This window comes from Chinchilla lanigera, unplaced genomic scaffold, assembly GCF_000276665.1.
Source record: "Chinchilla lanigera isolate Chin_1 unplaced genomic scaffold, ChiLan1.0 scaffold00081, whole genome shotgun sequence".
Lineage (NCBI taxonomy): Eukaryota > Metazoa > Chordata > Mammalia > Rodentia > Chinchillidae > Chinchilla > Chinchilla lanigera.
This window is the reverse complement of record NW_004955482.1, coordinates 5,342,821-5,365,444: the sequence shown is the minus strand read 5'-3', so window position 1 is coordinate 5,365,444 and position 22,624 is coordinate 5,342,821. Positions and strand designations below refer to the sequence as shown.

Below are 22,624 nucleotides of genomic sequence, written 5' to 3'. Positions count from 1 at the left end.
CATAAAATTCTGTCATTTTTTAATGGGAAAAAAACACCAGTAGCTGGGCACAGTATCTGCCACCCACCTGTCAGCCCAGCACTCTGGGATGCTGAGGCAGGAGGATTGAAAGTTGCAGCCCAGCCCTGGCAGTTTAATCAGAACCTGTCTCAAAATAAAAACTAAAATGGGCTGGAAATGTACCTCCATGCAGAGGCCTTGAGGTCAATCCTCTGTACAGAAAAACAACCATACATTAATATTGGGGAACTCTTTCTAAAAGTGCTGGGCTGAATACTGAAAAGTTCATAATTTCAAAAGAAGCGTTATTAGCCAGGCATGGTGGTGCACGCCTGCAATCCCAGCACTCAGGAGGCTGAGGCAGGAGGATCATTGTGAGCTTGAGACCAGCCTGGGCTACAAAGTGAGCTCAAGGCTAGCCTGAATTGCATAGTGAGACCCTGTCTGAAAAACACCAAAAAAAAAAGTATCATCCAGTGGCTTTTACTACGTTCACAGATGGGTGCAGCCATCACCCCAAAAGTTCTAGAACATTTCCATCACCCCAAAAGAAATCCCTTTTTCTTTTTTTTTTTTGTCCTGACAACCAGGGATCCACTTCTTATCTCTGGGCCTTCGGTTTTTCTGGACATTTGGTGTAAATGGAATCACATAGCACAGGAGTGTTTGTGCTGGCTTCTTTTTGCTGGTATAATGTGTTCAGAGTTGATCCTGTTGTCACTTCGGCTTGTTTCTAGTGTCCTGGGCAGATCTTTGGGACTAAGCTGTTTATGCATCCTACCCAGCCTTGGCAACCCAGCCAAGCCACTGCTCCAAAATGGCTCCACTCATCCTGCTGGGCTGGGGACGTTTCTCACGGGAGGTAAATGTGGACTCCACCTCAGAGAGGGCAAGGTATGCCTCATAAACCCAGAGCCACCCAAAGCAAACTCAGCTCCTCACAGAACCCTTTTCGTGTGTGCTTTTTTTGCCTGGCACTGGGAACTGAACTCAGGGCCTTTGCACTGAGCTACATCATCAGCCTAGTCTCATTAAATTCCCTAGGTAAGACTCAAACTTTCCATCCTCCTGCCTCAGCTTCCCAGAGTGCTGGGATTATAGGCATGAACCACCCTGCTCAGTACCTGTGTACTCAGAGTGCAGGAATGATGCGGAGGGGAGGGAGGAGCAGGCCCCGGGTATTTACAGAAATGTTTTCCTTCAGGGGGATTTATCTCCCAAGTGTTAATTAATTTGTGGTTTCGTTTTCCCAAAGACAGATGGGGAAAACATACATAAGGCACAACCCTCCTCTTAGTGATGTTGTTCTAGGCTCTGTTCCCAGATACCACGAGATGCCAGCACTTCACAGTTTCTCAGTGAGGACGAGGGACTAGGTGAAATCTCATGCCAATGTTACGACCATAGCAACCTGTGGTTCCACACACACGTAAGAAAAGACCGTGTTTAGTGTAAGACCTTGGACAGCCTCACCTTTCAGAATATTTAGATTGTCTAGTCAATTATTATTATTATTTTGTTTTTTTGAGATAGGGCCTCGATATGTAGCTCAGGTTGGCCTTGAGCTCACTATGTAGCCCAGGCTGGTCTCGAACTCACAACGATCCTCCTGCCTCAGCCTCCCGAGTGCTGGGATTACAAGTGTGCACCACCACGCCTAGTCTGATTAATTATTAAGTAGCTGAACATTTTAAGAATAACAGCACTGGGCATAGTGGCGACACCTGTAATCCCAGCTACTCAAGAGGCTGAGGCAGGAGGATCCACAGATTGAGGCTGATGTGGGTCATTTATTAAGACCTTATCTCAAAAATAATGTAGGAAATAAACCTTTATTTTTTGGTTACCACTGGCCAGGCACAGTGCTGGACACCATGCTAGCTGGACTCCCAGGTAACGGGCCAGCTGTGCCTGAGATAGCGGACCACACACGCAAGCATTAGTTCAGTCTGTGCCACTCGTTGGTCCCGCCCCTTAGCTGTGCTGCGTCTTCCATCCACACCGATCCTACGCGGGAGGAGCTGTTATTATTTCCTTTTTAGAGAGAAACTGATGTTTGGAGAAGCGGTTTACCCACAGCCACCGAATGGATTGTGTGTGGGCAGACCCAAAACCCAGCTGCTCCACCGCAGAGCCCGGCCTCTGGATCGCACAGCTGTAGGAACGCTGAACGTGCTGCCAGACACTGAGGCAGGAAAGCAGTTCGGATACTTTTGCACCTGTCCCACTGCTGGGCCAAGCCGTGTATGTCCCCGCCCCGTACTGGAGCTCGGAGCCAGAGCCTTGCACGTACTAAGCAAGTGGTCTGTCGCTGAGTTATGCTCCAAACCCTTTTTGAGACCTAAAAGGACAGGGTCTCATTAAATTGCTCAGTGTGACCTCAGATTTGCAGTCCTCCTGCTTCGGTCTTCTGAGTAGCTGGGATCACCGGCATGCATCTGGCCCTTAAGCGAGTTCTTTTATTGGGTCTGTTTTCCGAGTGGTGAGAGCTCCGTGCAGTGGATACTCTTAAAAAAAAAAAAAACCCCAAAACCCTGGGAGAACGGTAAGGAACCCAACAGCGCTACACAGTTACAGCGTAGCAGCCTCACCTCTTCTGTCCATTCCCTGAAAACCCCCATAAAAGTCGAGTTTACTAGCAGCAAACCCCACCTCCCTTGTTAGAACCCCAGCGCCTGTAGGCTGGCTGTTGCACCGTGTTGCATTAACTCCTGGGTGGCTGGAAGCGCCGCTTTTGGAACCGCACGTTGGCTTCACTTGTTCAGCGTCCTTTAAAGACCAGAGCTGCTGGAAAGCAACCAGGACGGGTGGGCAGGGCCTGTATTCTCCGGTCCGGAATGGGGGCGGAGTCTTTTGCGGATGGACCAATCACGGTGCGCCGTTCGTCTGGCTGGCGCCCGATTGGTGGTTGCCATAGCCGCGGGAGTTCGCTTGACATAATGGCCGCCGCAGGGCGGTGACTCTCGGGCTTTCCCTTCTGGGCCTTTCGCGGCTTCTAGGGCGCGCGCGGTTGGCGGCATGAGCTTTCTGCCGCCTATTCCTTTCCTGCTGCGGCTCCTTCTGCTGGGCTTCCTGAGGCCGCTGCGGGGGGACCTGGGTGTGTACGACAGGGCAGGGACCTGCAGGGCCCGAGGAGAGGAGACCTGGCTTTGAGGGACCTCCGGACCCTGGAAGCCGCGACAGCCGAAGAGGCCGCCACGCGTACCTCGGGTTGACCCCTCCCTGCTTTTCTTTCTGTCCTAGCTTTCATCCCTCCCTTTATCCGAATGTCTGGTCCTGCGGTCAGCGCATTCCTGGTCGGAGACACCGAGAACGTGACCGTGTCCCTGGCCCCGCTGCAGGTCGAGGCAGGTAGGAGTGCGCCCTTCCTGCCGGGGGTGTCTGGGGCGTCCTGGTCCTCAGCCAAGCAGAGATGGGGAGGAAGTGTGTGTGTGTGTGTGTGTGTGTGTGTGTGTGTGTGTAAACCAAAGAGGCCTTTCGAGAGAACGTGAACTAACAATGGCTTGTGTTGGTTGAGCTATTCCTTGTGCTTCGCATGTAGCATCTCGTTTTCCTAACAGTAATATGCTTCCCTCCCATTTGACAGGTGAAGAAACTCGAGTTCAGAGAGGTTGCCACTTACCCAGTGTCACACAGCTGGTATAGGGATTCTATCCTAGGTAGTCTGACTCTGGTGCACTCCTTCCTTGCTGGACACTGCTTTCTTTAAAAATTTTGGTGGTTTTTTTTTTTTAGATTTTTGAGACAGGATCAAACTCCTAACTCAAACTCCTCCTGATCCTCCTGCCTCTGCCTCCCGCTGCTGGGAGGAGAGGGTGTGGCACCACACCTGGCCGCTCCATGCTGTCCCGCTTCTCCTCTTCTCTCCCTTAGGGGTACTTCCGGTTCCCACCTGTGGACTGCTGAGCAATGAGACGGGAGACTGGAGTGTGACAGTGACTCCCAGTGCGGTACAGCGGGAGGTAAAACCGCGGGGCCTAGAGGTTTCTGCATGTGGTCTCTGTAGCGCACTCTTGGTTTGACCCCTTGTGGCTTTCTCTGAGTTTAGAGCGGCCCTGAAACTGTAGGTGTCACCGTAGACGCCCATCCAGCCCAGGGTTCTGCTGCTAGGATTAGGGTCCTTGAACATGTTTCAGGGGGTCTGTGAACCGTATGAGACTGTGCACGAGACTCTCCCCCTCTCTCTTTCTCTCTCAGTACTGGTGATCAGTTCCAGGCCCTCACACATGCTAGGCAGCTGCTCTACTTCTGAGCTACATCCCCAGCCTTTTCAAAAATTTTTATTTTGACATAGGGTCTCGCTCACATGCTAGGTTGCCCAGGTTGGGCTTGAACTCTTGATTTTCCTGCTTCAGCCTCCCAGAGTGCTGGGATTACAGGATTGATCCACCATGCTCTGCCCTGTGTGCACTTTTCTGATGACAGGGTTACCGGCTTCTGTCAAATTATCAACTGAGTCTAGGTCCCAAAAAGCTTCATAGCTACTGATCTGACCCAATGCAAGTTCTGTGTGAGGACATGCAGCCTTGGGGAGGCTAAATGTTTTCTACTGATGTTTATGGAGTGCCTGCTATGTGCCTAGCATCGACTCTGGAGATAAACAGATGGAGAAGATAGCCTTTGCCGGGACACCTAAGTGTCCAAAGCCTTCTGAGAGATACTGGGGATTATTTTCATGGAATTTTTAGTGTATTTAAACTTCTGCTAGGGGTTGGGCGTGGTGGCGCATGCCTGTAATCCCAGCACTTGGGAGGCTGAGGCAGGAGGATCACTGTGAGTTTGAGGTCAGCCTGGGCTACATCGTGAGTTGAAGGCCGGCCTGAACTGCATAGTGAGGCCCTGTGTCCAAAAAAACAAAACAGAAGCCAAAACTTCCGTGGGAATGGAAACACACTTTAAAAGGTTCCAGACACAGTTGGGGTGATAGCTCAGCGACGGTGTGCTTGCCTAGCATGTGGCCGACGCTGGGTGTGATTCCCCAGCACCCCTAAATAAATAAAACTAAAATAATTAAAAAATTAAAAAGTTCCAGGCAAACTGAGTTAATTTATTAGACCCATGTCTGTCTTCCTCTGAGTATCCAGACGTGGTTTGCTTGGGGAATCCAGGCTTGCTGTTCCCATAGTTCAGGCGTGGAGTACAGAAGAGAATTCTGACATCATTGCTACAGTTCTTGTAAAATAGGCCGGGGCTAATATGCATTAAGGTGTGAAGGCTGGCCTTCCACTCACAGTGTAGCCCAGGCTGACCTCAAACTCACGGTGATCGTCCTTCCTCGGCCTCCCAAGTGCTGGGATTACAGGCGTGCGCCACCACGCCCAGCCCCTAGCTGCCCCTTTTGTTCTCCCTTCCAAGTGCTGATAATTAGAGGTGCTCTTCTGAGGGACTCTGAAAGAGGTATCTTCCTGTCAGGGGGTGTCGGAGGTGACGGTGAGTCTGCAGCGGTGGCCACAACAGTGCCTCTTCAACGAGACGGAGCCCTTCGCGGAGGCGCCGTGTCTGCTCCAGACTCTGCTGCTCTCAGCGGCTCGCAGCCCCGCCTGCCTGGCGCACCTCCTCATTCAGGTGGAGATTTACCCCAGCTCTTCTCCGACCCACAATGCATCAGGCGAGTAAAGTCCTTGTCCAAACGTTGGTGTCGCCAGTCCCCTTCTGATGGTGGAATGTGGCCGTGCGGGCTGTGACACGTGCTCAATTTTACCTGTGAGTCTGCCCCGCCTTCCTAAACTTAGCCTTTGTGTTTAGTTTTCTTATTTTAAGAGTTTCTGTTTTGTACTTTTGTATTTAATTAAGATTTACCTTGTTCTACTGTTTGCAAGTTTTGTAAACCACTTTAAGCCCTTTTTGAGAGAAGGCGAAAATTGTTTCTGTGTTGATACTCCTTCCTCTCTTTTTTTCTCTCTCCCTTTCTCCCCACCCACCTCTCACTTTCTTTCTTGTGGTACAAGGGATTGAATCCAAGAATGTCATACGGGCTACATCCCCAGCACTTTTATTTTTTTATTTTCAGTGGGGATCTCACCAAGTTGCTCGGGCTGGGCTCAAACTTGCAATCCTCTTGCCTCAGCCTCCCAGATTGCTGGGATTACAGGTGTGCACTGTCACATCTGGCTTGTGTGGCTCCATTTTAAGGAAAGGAAGGCTTCATGAGTGAGCATCTTGGAAATTATCAGATTTTGAGAGAAACCTTTGAACATCCAGTTCACCTTTGTAAGAATCAGGTTGCTAATTTATGCTTATAGAAACATGTACTCCTTTCTTTTAAAAATGTACACAATAATAATTCATGATTCACTATTTTATACCTTTTAAAAAATAATATAACTTAGGGATTATTCTATAGGTTCACCTCATCTTTTTTGATTGATCCCCTGGTTTGGGGATCAATTTGGGGGCTCACATGAGCACTGCTCTTGAGCTGCACTGGCAGCTGTGAGGCTGCCTACTTTTTAATGGCTGCATAGTGTTCCAGCAGGAGGATGTACTATTGCTTATGTCCCCAGGCGCCTTCTGATGGCCTTGGGTCATTCCCAGCCTTGGATCATACTCGCGCTGGAGCAAGTCCCTGTGTGCACATGTGTGTACATCTTTGGCCACGGGAAATCGGGTTTGGGTTATTCTCCTTTTCACATGATAGGTGGTGTTCTGACCCAAGAACTGCTCTAGACGAGGCACCTTGGGAGGTCTCCCGTGATCGGGGCCACCCTGTGCCCCACTCCCTGCGACCAACCCCAGTTCCTCTGGCCGTGTTGTCACCAGGGTGGGGGGGCGCAAGGATTCTCCCTTAGCAGCCACAGCCCCACGCAGAGGTGCGTGTGCGGTCTCCTCCCTCGTCTCCCCGCTGACTCCTCTGGAGCGTCCTGGGGAGCCTCCAAGGTGCGGGGCGCCGTGGAGAGCCCAGTGCAGGCTGTCCACACAGCGTGCAGTGGACCTGATACTCCTTCTCTCTTTCTTTCTCTCTCCCTTTCTTTCCCTTTCCTTTCCTTCCCCTTCCCCTTCCCCTTTTCTTTCCTTTCTTGTGCTACAAGGGATTGAACCCAAGGCCTTCACACTAGGCTACATCCCCAGCACTTTTATTTATTTATTTTTATTTTCAGATAGGATCTCACCAAGTTGCCCAGGCTGGGCTCAAACTTGGCAATCCTCCTGCCTCAGCCTCCCAGAGTGCTGATTACAGTGCTGTGATCCCAGCACTGTCAGAAAGGAGTCAAGAATAAAAGAATTTATATGTTCAGGAATATTCCAGAGGGTGATTTGAGAAGCTAAGATTCTGCTACTAGGTCCGGGGGTGATGTGGGACCCAGGCAGGGCTGAGTGAGGACTTTATTTTTTTTTTTAATAGTCTTTTAATTTTTCAAACCATTTATTACCTACTTAAAATTTTGTTGTTACTTCGGAAAATTTTTAATTATACCTGTTGGTACTACATAATGATTACATTCCTTATGAGGAGTTGGTGCCTGTATATGACAGATTGTCCCCTTCTCTCCCTACTCAAAAATCTTTTGAAGAAGTAAAAATATGAAGCTGGTTGTGTTGCCGCTCACTTTTAATCCCAGCACTCAGGAAGCTGAGGCAGGAGGATCACTGAGAGTTTAAGGGCAGCCTGGACTACATAATGAGTTCAAGGTCAGTTTGAACTATAGTGAGACCCTGTCTTAAGCAAAGAAAAGAATAAAATCTCTAAAAAATTTTTTTCAGAAGGAAGCATTCTTCTTTTTTTTTTTTTTTGGTCTTTTTGAGACAGGGTCTCCCTATGCAGTTCAGGCTGGCCTTGAGCTCAATTTTTAGTCCCGGCTCGTCTTGACTTGCAATGATCCTTCTGCCTCAGCCTCCCGAGTGCTGGGATTACAGGTATGTGCCACCACACCTGGCTAGGAAACATTCTTTAATGCTTAAAATTAAAAACAAACATGATCAATAGATGCTTAGAAAACTACAGGAGCAATTGATGGAAGTTGTACCCTTCAGAGCACGGACTTCTGTCTTTTCCTTTGGAAGACATGCCTGAGTTTATCTACGTAATGTTTCGGGGTGTTCTTGTACGAGCAGCTGGACTTCAGAAATGTGGAACTGTGTGTGTTGGTGATCCCAATGTATTCGCGCCGACCCCATGGAGGTGTGAAAAACCTTGCACCCAGTTGACAGAGAACAAAAAGAGAAAAAGGAGAAAAAAACAGACAGGGCGGGAGCTTGCCTGGCAGTAACGAAGGAAGCATAGATGTAGAAATGTAGTGTGAACCTCTGCCTCTGACGGACAGTACCCCTGCTCCAAATCTTCACAGCGTAATGTGGACTGGTACCATTGACACAGGAGGGTTCTTCTATATTCAGTTTATTATTATTGCTGTGAATTTTATTTTGGATTTTTGAGACAGGGTCTTGCTATGTAGCTCAGGCTGGCCTTGAACTCTTGGTGATCTTCCTGCCTCAGCCTCCTGAGCGCTGGGATTAAGGCGTGTATCACTATACCCAGCCCTAACGAGTAATTTTTAGCTAGTTGATTATCTTAAAGATCATACCTGACCCTTGGCCTCACTATAACTAGTTCATCTTCATATTTCATAGCTGTGTCTGTATCTGTAGCTTTGTTGTTGGAATAGTAAGTGCGGTCTCACACCCACTTCCTGTGTTGCTCATGCGCAGGGCTCCTTCGGGGGGCTTTAGTGGTGGTGATTTGTGACATGATGATTCAGCTTTGTTGAGTGTCAGCCGTGGGCAGTGTTGTGTTGGTTCGCAGCTGAATTTTCTCTCGTGTTTACTTTTCAGAGAACGTGACAGTCATCCCTAACCAGGTGTACCAGCCGCTCGGTCCTTGTCCTTGCAACTTGACAGCCGGGGCCTGTGATGTCCGCTGCTGCTGTGACCAGGTTTGTTCTTTCTGATTATTGGGCACAAAGTAATACTGCCAACTGTGTGGTAGCGCACACCTGTCATCCCAGCGTGAAGGAGGCTGAGGCAGGAGGATTGCTGTGTGTTCAGGGCCAGCCTGGGCCACACAGTGAGCTCGGGGCTGTGTTGTGTCACACCTGCTCTCCAGGACTGCTCCGGGGCCGCGAGGCAGCTGTTCCGAGGCGCCTGTTTCCCGGGCGTGTTCGGGGGTGAGGTCAGCCCCCCTTTTGACCAGCTGTGTACGGCGGGGACCGAGGGCCACGTCCCTGACTGGTTCCCCCTCCTGTGTGTGCAGTCGTCGCTTGCCAACTCGCCCTTCCTAGGTCACTTCTATCATGGGGCCATGTGAGTACTGGGCGGGGCCAGTCCCAGGGCCGCCCTGTGCAGGGAGCCCTCAGCTCCTCAGTTTGGGTCGCCTGTTTCCTGTGCCCTAAATGAGCTGGGTGTGGTGCTGCATGCCTGTAATCCCAGCACTCGGGAGGCTGAGGCAGGAGGATCACTGCGAGTTCAAGGCCAGCCTGGGCTACAGAGTGGGACCCTGTCCCAACCAAACAAGTGAACCGAACCCAATGAGGAAGAGTGACTGCAGTGAAGCAGGGGCCCTGGCGTGGGAGTGACAGTCTTTCTTGTGGCTCGCAGTTCCCCAAGACACCGCCCTGGCTTTGAAGCCTCTCTGCACGTTGTCCCCAGACGCTCTGCAGACGGTGGTTACAGACAGGGAGACCCAGTCCGGGCCACGGAGAAGGAGGTGTATTTTACTGTGCCACAGGTAAGCGTTTGAATTGAGATGCGCCACGCTGCTGTTGCTTCCCCCTGCCCTGCTGGCAGTGTAACTCCGTCTCGCTTTTGACTCTTTCTCCCTAAGTTACTTGTGGATTTTCCAGGAACTCAGCTGCTAGTGGCTTTTGGATTTTAAAAAAAGTCACTTTAAAATTAATCGCTGTCTTTGCTAAATCTCAAAAAGAACCTGTAATATAAAGCCCAAAAGATTGTCTATAGGCGCTGGGGATTTAGCTCAGCGGCGCAGTGCCTGCCTGGCAAGTGCGAGGTCAGGGGTTCGATTCCTGGTACCGGAAAAAAAAAAAAAGATTGTCTATAAATTTTTATAGACATTATGATTATTCTTCACTTCTAAGTTTTCTTTTGAGGCAGTCTTACTATGTAGCCCAGGTTGGACTTGAACTCTCAATCCCAACCCTCCGGCCACAGCCTCCTGAGTGCTGGGCTTACGGGTGTGACTGGGGCAGGAGGATTGCCATGAGCTTCAGGCCAGCCAGACTACATGGTGAGATCCTCTCTCAAAAGAGGAAACAAAAGAAATCTAGGGTTTGGGACTAGAACCCAAGCCAGGTGTGTGTAGGGCTCTGGGTTTGAGTCCCAGTATCTAGGGAAGAAATCTGATTATGTTTTTTTTCTATTTTTTTTTTTTTTCCTGGTACCGGGAATCGAACTCATGACCTTGCACTTGCCAGGCAGGCACTGTGCCGCTGAGCTAAATCCCCAGCCCCTTAATCTGATTCTGATGAAGAGAGAAAATGCGGTTGGGTATAACCAAGTATCCATAAACAAAGGCGGGTGGGGCGAGGGGGCGCCCTTGTTTGGATGAGGTCACCACTACTGCTCCGGGTCCCCGGAGCTGGGCTGGCACGTGCCCGAGTGTCTTCCCTGTAGCCGGGCAGCTGTAGGGGCAGGAGCTGAGTCTACACTGGGGGGGCAGTGGCTAAGGATGCGAAGAGGTGCCCATCGGTTGTCGTGATCAGAAGCCAGGCTGTCACCTGCCGGCTTTGTGCCTCCCCCAGGTATCACTGGCCGGGCAGTGTGTGCGCGACGCCCCTGTGGCCTTCCTGCGGAGCTTTGACATGGAATGCACCACTCACCTGGATGCCTACCGAGAGCGTGGCAGTGCGGGCCCCGCCAAGGTCCAGGGCAGCGCTGCTGGAGGTACTGTGTCCATCCTCAGAGGACGCTGGGCTGCGGGTCAGGACAGGGAAGGAGCCCGGGGGAGTGCAGATGGCTTCCAGGGGCTCAGCTCAGCAGGGTTTCAGCTGCAGTGGAGGACGGGGTTTTCTTTGGAAAAGAGCACATTGCATATTAATTCTTTTTTTCTTACATGTGGGAGACTGAACCCGGGGTCTTGGTACTAAGCCAAAAAATTTTGCCAGTCCCTCAGATTTTGAAGCAGGGTCTTGCTAAATTGCTGAGTTATTCAGGCTGGATTCTAACTTGCACTCTCCTGCCTCAGCCTTCCAGAGGGCCAGCATTATAAGCACGTGCTGCTAAGCCTGTTTTTATTTTTAAATTAAAATGTTCACAGCCCTGAATTAAAGTTTATAATGTAGTGCCATCTAGTGACTTACCCCCCCGTCTAGTTCCAAAGCTTCTCACCCACAAAGGAAGCCCGAATGCACTACACAGTCGCTCCCCCTGCATGTCTGCCACCTCTGGCCGTGTGTGTCCCTGTGACTTCCCTGTGCCGGACATTTCTATGCATGGATCACCCAGTAGTAAGCTTCTGTGCCCGGTGAAATGTTTTCAAGGTTCTCCAGGTTGCAGCCTGGGCCATGGCTTCTTTCTCATGGGTGAATAATATTCCACCGTATAGAGAAACTACATCCTCTTTATCTGTTTGTTAGCTGAGCTACATACGTGGGTTCTGTCCATGTCTGGGTTTTGTCCATGTGCTGGTGTGAACACATGTGTCCAAGTGTTTGTGTGAAAAGTGTTTTCATCTTCCTATCATTCCTAGGGGAGAGCAGTACACTGGATGTTTCCACTGACTTTGGCGAGTCTCCCTTGTAATTTAGTGCTAAGAGGAAAAGGACTTTGGGCTGGGTGGTAGAGCCCTTGCCTCACGCGTGCAAGGCCCTGGGTCCCATCCCCAGGGCTGAAAAAAAAAAACCCAAAACCAAAAAGCTAGAATTTTTATGGTCCAGGCATGGTGCTACACTCAGGAGGCTGAGACAGGAGGATCTTGAGTTTGAGGCCAGCAGGGGCTACATAGTGAGACTCTGTCTCAAAAAACCAAAACAATAAAAATGCATGGAGGCCTGGTGTCCGAGGGTGCTGGGGGGCTTTCTCGGAGTGGGTGAACAGCGCCTGTGGACTGCACAGTCCTGCAGATGTTAACCCGTGCGTCTCTTTAGCCCCAGTTACGCCCACGGTGACCTACGAGGAAGCAGCCGACCCGGGCAGGTTCCTCACTGCCACAGGTAGTCAATGTCATGCTTCAGCGTCGTTGCTAGAGAGGCCATGTCCGCTCTCCAAGCTTCATGAGCCCCACAGCAGACGGCGTTTCCCTCCAGGACCCAGAGAAGTCTCCGGAGCCGGCGACCTCTGCTGAGTCCCCCTGCTTGCTTTTGAGCTCCGGAGGCCTGGGTGGGACGGGGTGAGCGGGGCGCTTCCTGGCCACAGGTCCTCGAGCCTTCCCGTGGCCGTCCGTGCGGTGGAACCTGGTTACGCGGGGTGTGGCTGCTCCTCCCAGCCCTGTGTTGTTACAGAGGAGACAGCTGTGTCCTTCTCCTGCCTCGGCCTCCCGGGTGCTGGGATCACAGGCGTGCACCACCGTGGCCTGCGCGTGCAAGTTTTCTTGTATTTGCAGAAGCGCTTCTAAGCAGTTCCTCGGCCCCCAGAAAGGTGACCGTGGAAGAACATTACGTTTTCAGATGGGACAACAACACAATCACGGAAATCAGCGCCAGAATCGTCCGGGCGGAAATCAGTGCCCAGCAGAAAGGTACCTCGCTGAGGCGGCGAGCCACTCCCCGCGGGCATGGCCGCCCTGCTGCAGGTCGCGTAACTGACGCCCGTGAGATGCAGTCAGATTTGTTTTGGTCGTGATTCCTGCGTTTCTGATCCGATCTTCACTTTGGTGTATTTCTAGGAATACTGACACAGAGATTCACAGTGAAGTTTGTAAACCGTAATAGCGGTAATGAGAAGGAATTCTCTGGAAACCCAGGTAAGATGGCTGTGAGTGTCTGTCACTCGTGCTACCAACAGATCCTAATACAGTACTCTCAGAAACTCTCCCCACGTTTAGTTGGTTCTACTTATTGGTTTCATTTTCTTTTTACGTTTTTCTTCTTTAAGGTACTGGGGGATAAACCCAGGGCCTTTGCAATGAGCAACATTCCTAGCCCCTTTTAAATTTTTTATTTTGAGACAAGGTCTTGCCATGTCACTAAGATGACCAGGCTGGTCTTGAACTTGCTATCCTCCTGCCTCAGCCTCCCAGAGTGCTGGGATCACAGGTCTGTGCCACCACACTGCCTCTTTATTCTGAGTCACTGTGTTCTTTTCTGATCGCAGCTTAATTGCTTTATATAACCCATCGTTGCTGGACGTGATGAGTCTTTCTCTTTAGCTCCTGGTCTTTGGGAAGAGACCCTGCATTTGGGATGTTGGCAGAATTAGATTCTCAGGAGAAATGAGCTGTGGATTCTCCATGAGGACCTTGAGCAAGGGACTGGGGACCCCCTGGCACCTTGTGCCTTGTTTGGGTCTTTGTGTGCAGACCTGTCACCCTCTGATTCGTCCCATGTTGTCTGCTCCTTGCCCGCTCGGTGGCTCCTGCGTGCCTATCGCAGCGCGGGGACTACGCTGTCCAGTGCAACTGTCTCTCACCTGCAGGGTGGCAGAGTTGTATGTGGAAATGATAAGCCTCCAGGTAGATCGTAAACCACGTTGTGAAGTAAGATATAGCATCCAAATACATTTCGTCTATTTCTTTAAAATTTCTTTGAGATGTCTCACTGTGGTGCCCAGGCTGGTCTCAAACTTGTGGGCTCAAGCGATGTTCTTGCCTCAGCTTCCCAAGCAGCTGGGCCACTCCCCGCCCCAGCAGATTGAGCCAGGGCTTTGTGCACAGCAGGCCAAGGCACTAGCACTGTGGTCCTCTAGCTCAAAGATTTTTTTTTTTGTTGTTGTTTTTTTTTTTGTCTTTCTGAGATAGGGTCTCGCTATGCAGTTCAGGCTGGCCTTGAGCTCACTTTGTAGCACAGGCTGATCTCAAACTCGCAATGATCCTCCTGCCTCAGCCTCCTGAGTGCTGTGATTATAGGCGTGTGCCACCATACCCGGCTCAAAAACTTTCTTAATTTGTAAAAAATTCTAAAAAGATTTGGTATTTGAAAATCGTATCTGTGGTTTGGAGCAGGACAGGATTGTAGGAGGGCTGTGGACAAGGACCCCGTCGTCAGGCAGTTAGCAGTCCTTCCTAGAAGTCAGCACCAGCTGATGGGAATGACCCAACATACGCTGAGATCACTCATAAATGAGTGGCGGGCTTGTGGCTGGGTGGCCTCAGAGCCAACCACTGAGCCCCACAGCCCTGCATGGAGCCGAGCTGAGCGCTGGAGTCGAGCAGTGAGTGAGCAAGTCCGCGCGCCTGTCCTCCTGCAGACAAGGGCCAAGGGCGATGGAGAAGAGAAAGAAGCCAGACTGGTTTCTCTCCCTGTTTATTCCATGCAGGCTGTGAGCTTATTGGTTGGTGCCATCCACACCCGGGGTGGGGCCTCCCTCTTCTGTGAGCCCAGCACCCACACCCAGGACCACACTAAGCCATCCACTGGGCAGCTCTTACTGAAGATGATATCACAGTTAACCGTCACGTGTGGCCGAGTGGGGGAATAGCCTTAATTTCAGGGACCGTAGGAGGGCGATCTCGGCTATGAGGTGTCGTAAGGGCTGAAGCTTATTTTCAAAATGTCCTGCAAAAAGCCACATATTAGCCAGGCATGGTGGTGCAATCCTGTAACCCCAACACTCGGGAAGCTGAGGCAGGAGGATTGCTTTGAGCTCAAGGCCAGCCTGGGCTCCTAGTAAGTTCAAAGCCAGGCTCAATTACATAGCGAGACTCTGCCTCAAAAAACAAAAACCAAACAAAGAAAAAAAGTGAATATCCTTGTCTGTTAAAAAGAAAACAAAAAACAACGAAGGGGCTAGCATTCCCTCAAGGGTATTTCTTTCCCTCTTTAATGATTAACTTTTATTTGCACAGTTGCAGGACATGATTACATTCATTGCTGTGAGCTGGTCCCTGTACCGAAGACATCTCCGTACCCCTCAGGGGTGTTTTTGAAGAAGCTTTGCCTGCCCTTCTGTCTCGCTGGGCCTTCCTGCCGCAGCCCTGGTGAGGCAGTTAGAGCGAGATGGAGAGACGCTAGAGCTTGTTCCTTGTGTGTGTCCAGGTTACCAGCTGGGCAAGCCGGTCCGAGCCCTGAATGCCAGTGGCATAGGTAACGCTACAGCGCTCCATGTTTGGCAGTCAGGTAATCTGCTTTGGCAGTCCTTCACGATTAACCCACTGGTGGACTAGAATTAGGAATATTTTCCTATTTTGAATCTAATCAAGGAATCTGTTAAAGCCCCATTGATTCATGTAGTGGGAGGGAGGAGGTAGAGGCTGTTTTTCGTGGTTCTGTGGGTTTTTTTTTGAGGCAAGGTCTCATTATGTAGTTTAAGCTGACCTCGAACTCACTATGTAGCTCAGCCTGGCCTCAAACTCATGGTGATCCTCCTGCCTCAGCCTCCCGAGTGCTGGGGTGACAGGCGTGCTCCACCGTGCCTGGCTAAACTTTATTTCTATGTTGTTTCTGCCCTGTTTTTCACAAAAAGCTTTGTTAAACATTTTTATTTTATTTTAATTAATGAGTTCATTTATTTTTGTGATCCTGGGGATTGTACTCAGGGTCTTTGCTCTAAGCCAGTTCCCTAGCCCTTGTTTTATTTTTTTATTTTGAGGCAGGATCTCAAGAAGTGGCTAATTATCCAGGCTCAAATGTGCCATCTTCCTGTGTCACCTTCCCAGAGTCACTAGCATAGGCCTGTACCACCTCGTCCAGCTACATTTTTGCTTTTATTTAGCAGGAACATTGAAGAGGGCATCTTTTCCTTTTCTAGCTGGAAGGAGTTTATGCAGCTCTGCGACTTTCAGGCCTGTTTTATTTGGAGAGAACGTGCAGTCCGGCTGCCTTTTAGAGGTTGGGATCCACGAAAACTGCACTCGGCTCAGGTGAGTCTGTTGAGGAACTGACCTGCATTGTGAGCGCTTTGCTTAAAGCTGATTTGCTGCCGGGCGTGGAGGTGCACGCCTGTCATCCCAGTTGTGGGATGACTTGGGAGGCTGAAGCAGGAGAATCACCATGAGTGCCAGGCCAACTTTGGCTGCATAGTGAGTTCAAGGCCAGCCTGAACTACATAGCAAGACCTTGTCTCAAAAAAAGCAAACAAAAAAAGAATGTTCTAGTTCACCTTTAGGTAGTATTTGGAAAGTATATTTACATATATGTATACACATTCATTTTTCTTAATTGAGGTGAAATTAATTATAATTAGTCACTTTAAAATGAACAGTGCGGTGCCATTTAATACTTTCATTATACCCTTATATAGTTGCAAACATTTTCATCACCAAAAAAGGGACATCTGTTCTGGTTAAATAACCACTCCCTAGTTAGCTCCTCCTCCCCAGTCTCTGGCAGCAAGTAATTTCCTCTTCTGTTGTTTTGTTTTGTGTGAGACAGGGTCTCACTACTTGAATTCAGAGCAATCCTCCTGCCTCAGCCTCCTGAGTGCTGGGATTACGGGCGTGCACCCCCATGCCAGGCATAGGTTAGCGGTATTTTAAACCCAGAGTGAAGAAGGTTGCTACCGCCTGTGCTCCTCTAGCTGTGCAGGCGCGGGCGCAGCTCCCTGGGGGCAGGGCACTGGACAGAAGCGGGCTTGCAGTCCAGGTTCAGTGCCAGGGTCGCTGGCCGGGGGTGCCCAGCAGGGCTGGGCGGACATGCAGGGACCAGGGATCAGGACAGAGCCGCGGAGTCGGGCTGAGTTGCGCCCTGTTCTGCAGGGAGCGTGCGGCTGAGAGCCTGGGTTCATTAGTACAAGCAACGCACGTTGCAGCGAGAGGCAACTCTGATTCCAGCGACCTGACCGACGGCTGGCTGGAAATCCTGCGTGAGTCAGGGCTGCGTGGCGGGGGGCACGCGGATTGCTGGCTGTGACTGCAGTGGCCCTCGCAGCATGTGCCTGACGCACATGGCCACTTTTCATTGCGGGTTTAACTGAACACTGTCCAGGGGTCACCTCCCCAGGCAGGAAGCCCTTTACGTCTCTCACCTCCCATTCATGCTTTTAGTTATTTGTGTATCTGTTTACGTAAGACACGGCTTTACTCTATGGCCCATGCTGGCCTTGGACTCCCTGTGTAGCCCAGGCTGGCCTCAGATATTTGATCTTCCGGCCTTGTCATCCCAAGTAATGGGATTATGCACCACCACAACTGGCCTCTTTTATATCTTTTTCTTTTCTTCACTTTGTTCTTTTCTTTTTCTTTTTGTTTTTGTGACTGGGTCTCCCTATGTAGTTCAGCCTGGCCTCAAACTCATCAAGATCCTCCTGCTTCAGCCTCCCAAGTGCTGGGATTACAGGTGTTCACCACTACATCCAACTTCTTTTTTAATTTTTTTTTTTTTTTTTTGAGGTAGGGTCTTGCTGAGCAGCCCAGGCTGGCCTGGAACTCATGCCAATCCTGTTCTCTCAGCCTCCCATGTGCTGGGGTGGCAAGCGTGTGCCAGCATGCCCAGTAGTCTTTTCTAATTTTAGAGAGGAAATATGTACACAAAGGGTTGAGGGAAGGAGGTAGTCAAAGTACCGAGGGTGGCTGAGACAGGAGGATCCCTGAAGCCAGCCTGGGACACATAGGGAGACCTTGTCAGAAAACAAAACAGACAAAGTAAAGCACCCGAGAAGTAAAAAACACGGGAGTTCCCAGAGAGCCCAGCTGGGTGACCGTGAAACCAGAGAGGTCAGTGTCTCTGTCCCATGGGGGAGGTGTGAGCTCCTTCATGTCTGCGTGCAGGACATGCAGCCTCAACCAGGCTGGTACCCGGAAGTGATGGCCGTATGCAGGTACCGGGGAGCAGGCAATTGGGTGTCCCAGGGATAACGTCCGTCAGCTCCACAGGCTCTGAAGGGATAAAGAGCCCCCCCCCCCGGCCCCCACCACCCGTCACCGCCAGTTCCCCAAGTGCCACTTTCCAAGATGAACAAAAACGAATCCCGCGCTCAATTCTGTCTTCTTCTGTTTGTGTGGCTGCCATGGCAACACACCAGGAAGTTGCTTTTTAAATTTTTTCTTAGTTCACATTTGTGTGCATATGCATTACATTCCGGGGGTCCCACGGTGCAGGAGCACAGCGTGTCTTCATGCCCCGCCCCCGCCACCCTCCACCCACCTCTCCGTCCCCTTAAGGAAATCGCTCTTTATCAGCCCATGTGAACTCCTGTCGGTGGATTTCCCACAGTTTTTACTAGTTATTGCCTGAAATAACTTAAAGTGCTTCTGCTAAAGGGCTGGCCGGATTTCAATAGGCAGCTTGGAAATAGAATCGATTGATGGTTTTATTATGTGCTTTAGGACTTTCAAAATTTCAGCAACTACTTTTCCATACAAGGAAACATCTGAAACACACGCAGTGACATCAAGAGCCTATTAGAGGTGAAGGCCTCATGGTGTGAGTCCCGTCTAAGATCAGTTCCCCCTTTTTTGGTACCCTGACATGAGAAGAAAGCTGTTACTATTCCTTTAAAAATGTGCAACTTCACCTGGGAGTGGTGGCGCCACTCGAGAGGCTGAGGCAGAAGGATTGCCTCGCGTTTGAGGCCACCATGAACTGCATAGCAAGATCATGGCTCAAAAATAAAACATAAGAGGCCCCCCCTCAAATGGGCACCTGCTCCCCTAGGCGGAGATCCCCCCGACACCAGTGTGGACACGGCTGCCAGCGGCCCCCTTGGCATCTGTCCGGCCGTTCCTGCCCAGCTGCACATCCGCATCCTCTTCGCAGACGCTGGCGCAGTGGAGGGCATCACGCAGCAGGAGATTCTCGGCATGGAGACCAGGTGCGGCCCCTCGAGGTCCTTGTGTGGTGGGAGTTGGGGCGGCCGAGGGCGCTGCGGAGGATGGGCAGGTGCTGGGCTGGAGTGCAGTCGTTCGTCCTGATTGCGGTGGTCGGCAAAGCGGCTGTGCCCGTGCGGACCACGTGTGCACCCTATTTGTCTTGTCGGGGACGTCTGTTCCCTCCTGGTACACAGACAGCTGCGTCGGGCTCTGCAGCTCAGCTAGGCCTTCATGGGAGAAGCAGGGCCTTGGTGGCATGCAGGACTGCAGCTGGCATGCGGACCAGGGACACCGCTGGCGGCAACGCGGCCGGCCCACTACTGATCCGTGTGAGGCTGGCAGTCGCTGTGCGTCTCCTGAGCTATGATGTGGTGGTAACATCCTTATGTCACAGGCCTCTCCGAAAAGTGTCAGGGTCCCATTAGGCAAAGAGGAGAGTGGAAAAGCCCGCCCACAGCTCGTTCCTGGGTCCTGGTTCCCATGTGGGCAGGAATCTTTTTCCCTTCCTCTCTCAGTGCCTCTTTCGGTGGGCTTCATTCCTGGGGAGCTCCTCCTCCAGAAATGGCAAGGCCAGGTGTCTGTCAATTCAACCAATCCTGTTGAAGAGAACAGATCTGGGCGGGACCTTTATTGGTTCAGTTTGGGTCATGGACTCCTTTGTGAACCAATCACGCTGGCAGGGGCAGTGGACAGCTCTGATTGGCTAGGCCAGGTGATTGGGGTGGGTACCTTCTGCTCCCCAGAACTTTGAGCTGTGAGTGGTAGTTGGGAAAGCTGGGGTGCAGGTAGCTGAAGAAAGAAGGGATTCTGGGTAGGGCTGAACCCCCGCACCCACCACACAGTACTGTTTTGAGGATTCCATGAGATGGTGTGTATGGAGTACCGCAGCACCGCTCACGGCAAAGAATGTGTTCAGTAAACGGCTGGCTCTTGTTACTGTTACCTTGAGAGAGAAGTTAACTTTTAAAACCCCTGTTCCAGGCGTGGTGGTGCGCACCTGTGATCTCAGCACTCAGGAGGCTGAGGCAGGAGGATCACTGTGAGTTTGAGACCAGCCTGGGCTACATAGTGAGTTCAAGGCCAGCCTAAACTACATAGCGAGAGCCTGTCTCAAAAATAACAGAAAAACAAAACACTACCTCTATAGAATGAGATGGCTGGAGCAGAGGAGAGTTAGTGCCTGTGGTCAGTAATTGTAGCCAGGACACAGGCTGGAGTGTTCATTCCATTCCTCTCCCCTGGTGTCTGCATTTGAAGAATTGTGCAGTGTAAATTTGATCTGCAACCTGAGTAGAGGCCTCACCCTCCTGCCTCCCAGGTTCTCCACCGTGGACTGGCAGTACCAGTGTGGGCTGGCGTGCGAGGACACAGCCGACCTCTTTCCTGTCAGCGCATCCGTCCACTTTATCAAAGTACCTGCCCAGCCACCCCGCCCCCTGACAAGGTAATCACTTGCTGACCCGGTAGACACTGTAAGGAAGCAGAAAAATACAGACTTAAAATAGGAAGCTTACGCCTCAGTCAAGTTCACTGGTCTTCACTCCATACGGGTGTCCTAAGCTTCTAAAATGTTTTGTAGATTTCAGATCAATTTCACAGAGTATGACTGCAACAGAAATGATGTGTGTTGGCCACAGCTTCTATATCCATTGACCCGGTACTATCAAGGTAGGTAAAGCTATTTTTTTTTGAGACAGGGTCTTGCTACATAGCCCAGGCTGTCCTTGAATTCCTGACAGTTCTCCTGCCTCAGCCTCCTGTATACTGGAATCACAGGCCTGTGCCACCATGCACAGCCTGGTAAAGTTGATTTCTGCAGCAGTCATCAGTTAGGCTGTGTCAGCTAAATTTATTTTGTCTTTGTGTTTTCTAAGACATGATCTTGCTATGTAGCTCAGGCTGGCCTTAAACTCACTATGTATTATAGGCTGGCCTTGAATTTGCAGTGACCCTCCTATCTCTGCCTCCCAACTGCTGGGATTACAGGCATATGCCACCACACCTGGCTGTATCGGCTAAATTTAAAAAAAAAAATGTGTAAATATCACAGAAAATTTAAAACTTATAGAAAGATTTAAAAAGAAAAAAATACCAGTACACTTGGAAATGATCATCCTTAACAGTTTGACTTATTCCTACCTGAATTATTAGAAAAATGCCAAGCATGGTCGTGCATACTTGTCATCCCAGCACTTGGGAGGCTGAGGCAGGAAGATCTCTGAGAGTTCTAGGCCAGTCTGAACCACATAGTGAGACCGTATCTCAAAAAAGGAAGTTAAGAAATACTACTGCTGTTTATCATTGCTTTCAGGGGAGCCTTACTCTCAGTGTGTGGCCAAGGGCTTGCTGCTGATCTCCTTCCTCTTGCTGGCTGTGTTCCTCAGTAGTCCCTGGGCAAGGATGTGCAGAGCCCAGTGTCCAGCTGCCGTCTACCATTAGGCCTTCCTCGGGGCCTTACGCCCTTACTCCGGTGGTCTGTTGTTGTCCTGTGTGCGTCTGTCATACTTTAATAAATGAAATGTCTTATTTTCATAGAAAATTCTCATTTGGTGTTGTGTGAGCTTCATTCATTCTTGTAACAATCTGGATGTTCAAAGCCATGCCAAATGCACATGCACTAAAAGCCCTCCTTGAGAAGATCAACTATGTAAATAAATGTTAGAAATTTCAGTTTATCACAGATTCCTAGTTCTAGGGGCTTTTTAAATATAGAGTCAGTCTTTAAATTTTACATACTTGTAGTGATTACATTTCCTGTATCCCAGAGAAGGGAACACATGAGGCCTTAAAAGTGCGTGTAATCCCGGGGGTAGCTGAGTGGGAGAGCACCGGCTTAGCGAGCAGGAGGCCTGGGTTCGAACCCTAATATCGTTTATTGGGCTGGGGGTGTAGCTCAGTGGTAGGCCCTGCATGCTGGGTCCTCGAGACTCCACGGGGCTGTCACGACTGTATCCTGTGCCGCTTGGACTTCCCTCCTAGGGCAGTGGCTGCCGAGACAAGGTGACCCTGCTGGGGGATGAGCCCGGGTGCGATGCAGTGCGGGTGTGCGGGCTCTTAAACGAGGGCACTCGAACTGGAACTGACCGAGCCACCTCTGACAGGGCCTAGGGATGAGGGGGCCAGAGCAAGTTCTCGGGGCTCGGGTGGCTGCCTTGGCAAGGGCAAGACGGTGGGCGTGGCTTGAGCTAAGGGACAGCATCCAGGTCAGGGAGGTGAGGGCTGTGAAGGCCGGGGTCGGGATCTCCCCCGCGGTGTGGATTCTTTTCAGGACGCAGAGAAGCCAGAGATTTTTTTTGAGACAAGTTCTCACTAAATTGCTCAGGCCGGGCTTGATCTTGGGACCCTCCCGCCTCAGCCCTCCCGAGGAATGGGATTACAGGTGTGCGCCGCCACCGTGCCCGGCTGGAAGCCGGAGACCTTAAGCAGGCTGCCGTCGGGCTCTGGCTCGCGGGATGGCTCCGGGACGGGGCGGTTCGGAGGAGGCCAGGCTGGGCCGGGTGGCAGGGGAGTCCCCGGGGATGGAGAGGCCCTCAGTGTGGATGGTAGAGACGGCTGCGTTGCGCCCTCGGTAACTGCACTAGAACCCACAGAACTGTATACCCGCGACGGAAATCCCCGCGCCAAGCCCACTCAAGACGCGTTTCCCAGCCCCGCGGGGGTCCATGCCTACACTCCGCGCGCGACCGAAGCCCTGGGCGACGATTGGCCGGCGGGCAGGGGGCGGAACCGGAACCGGTCGCGGCGGGGGCGGGGCTGTTCCGAGCCGGAAGTGGCGGGGCGGGGCCTCGCGGGCCGCAGCGGCAGGCGTCCGCCTGCCAGGCGGGCGCGGGCTTC

At 51.2% G+C, this 22,624-nt stretch overlaps 1 protein-coding gene across 5 annotated transcripts; it reads left to right on the top strand.

Annotated features, from left to right (window-relative positions):
• The first annotated feature begins 2,925 nt into the window (after positions 1-2,925).
• On the top strand, positions 2,926-21,332 carry Tctn2 (tectonic family member 2). 5 transcript variants are annotated; one of them, XM_005403021.2, is made up of 18 exons: positions 2,926-3,097; positions 3,244-3,351; positions 3,874-3,950; positions 5,413-5,608; positions 8,770-8,870; positions 9,041-9,237; positions 9,532-9,661; positions 10,692-10,833; positions 12,036-12,101; positions 12,491-12,625; positions 12,773-12,850; positions 15,081-15,161; positions 15,793-15,904; positions 16,739-16,845; positions 18,636-18,792; positions 20,109-20,234; positions 20,370-20,458; positions 21,102-21,332. In XM_005403021.2, exons 1-18 carry the CDS (start codon positions 3,019-3,021, stop codon positions 21,227-21,229), a joined length of 2,109 nt encoding a protein of 702 aa, XP_005403078.1. In that variant the 5' UTR covers positions 2,926-3,018; the 3' UTR covers positions 21,230-21,332. The 5 variants fall into 5 exon arrangements, 3 of the variants coding, with proteins under 3 accessions (XP_005403078.1, XP_013358999.1, XP_013359001.1); XM_013503545.1 differs by having other exon boundaries at positions 3,874-3,962; XR_001230953.1 differs by lacking the exon at positions 16,739-16,845 and having other exon boundaries at positions 3,874-3,962; positions 21,102-21,189.
• Positions 21,333-22,624: the final 1,292 nt, after the last annotated feature.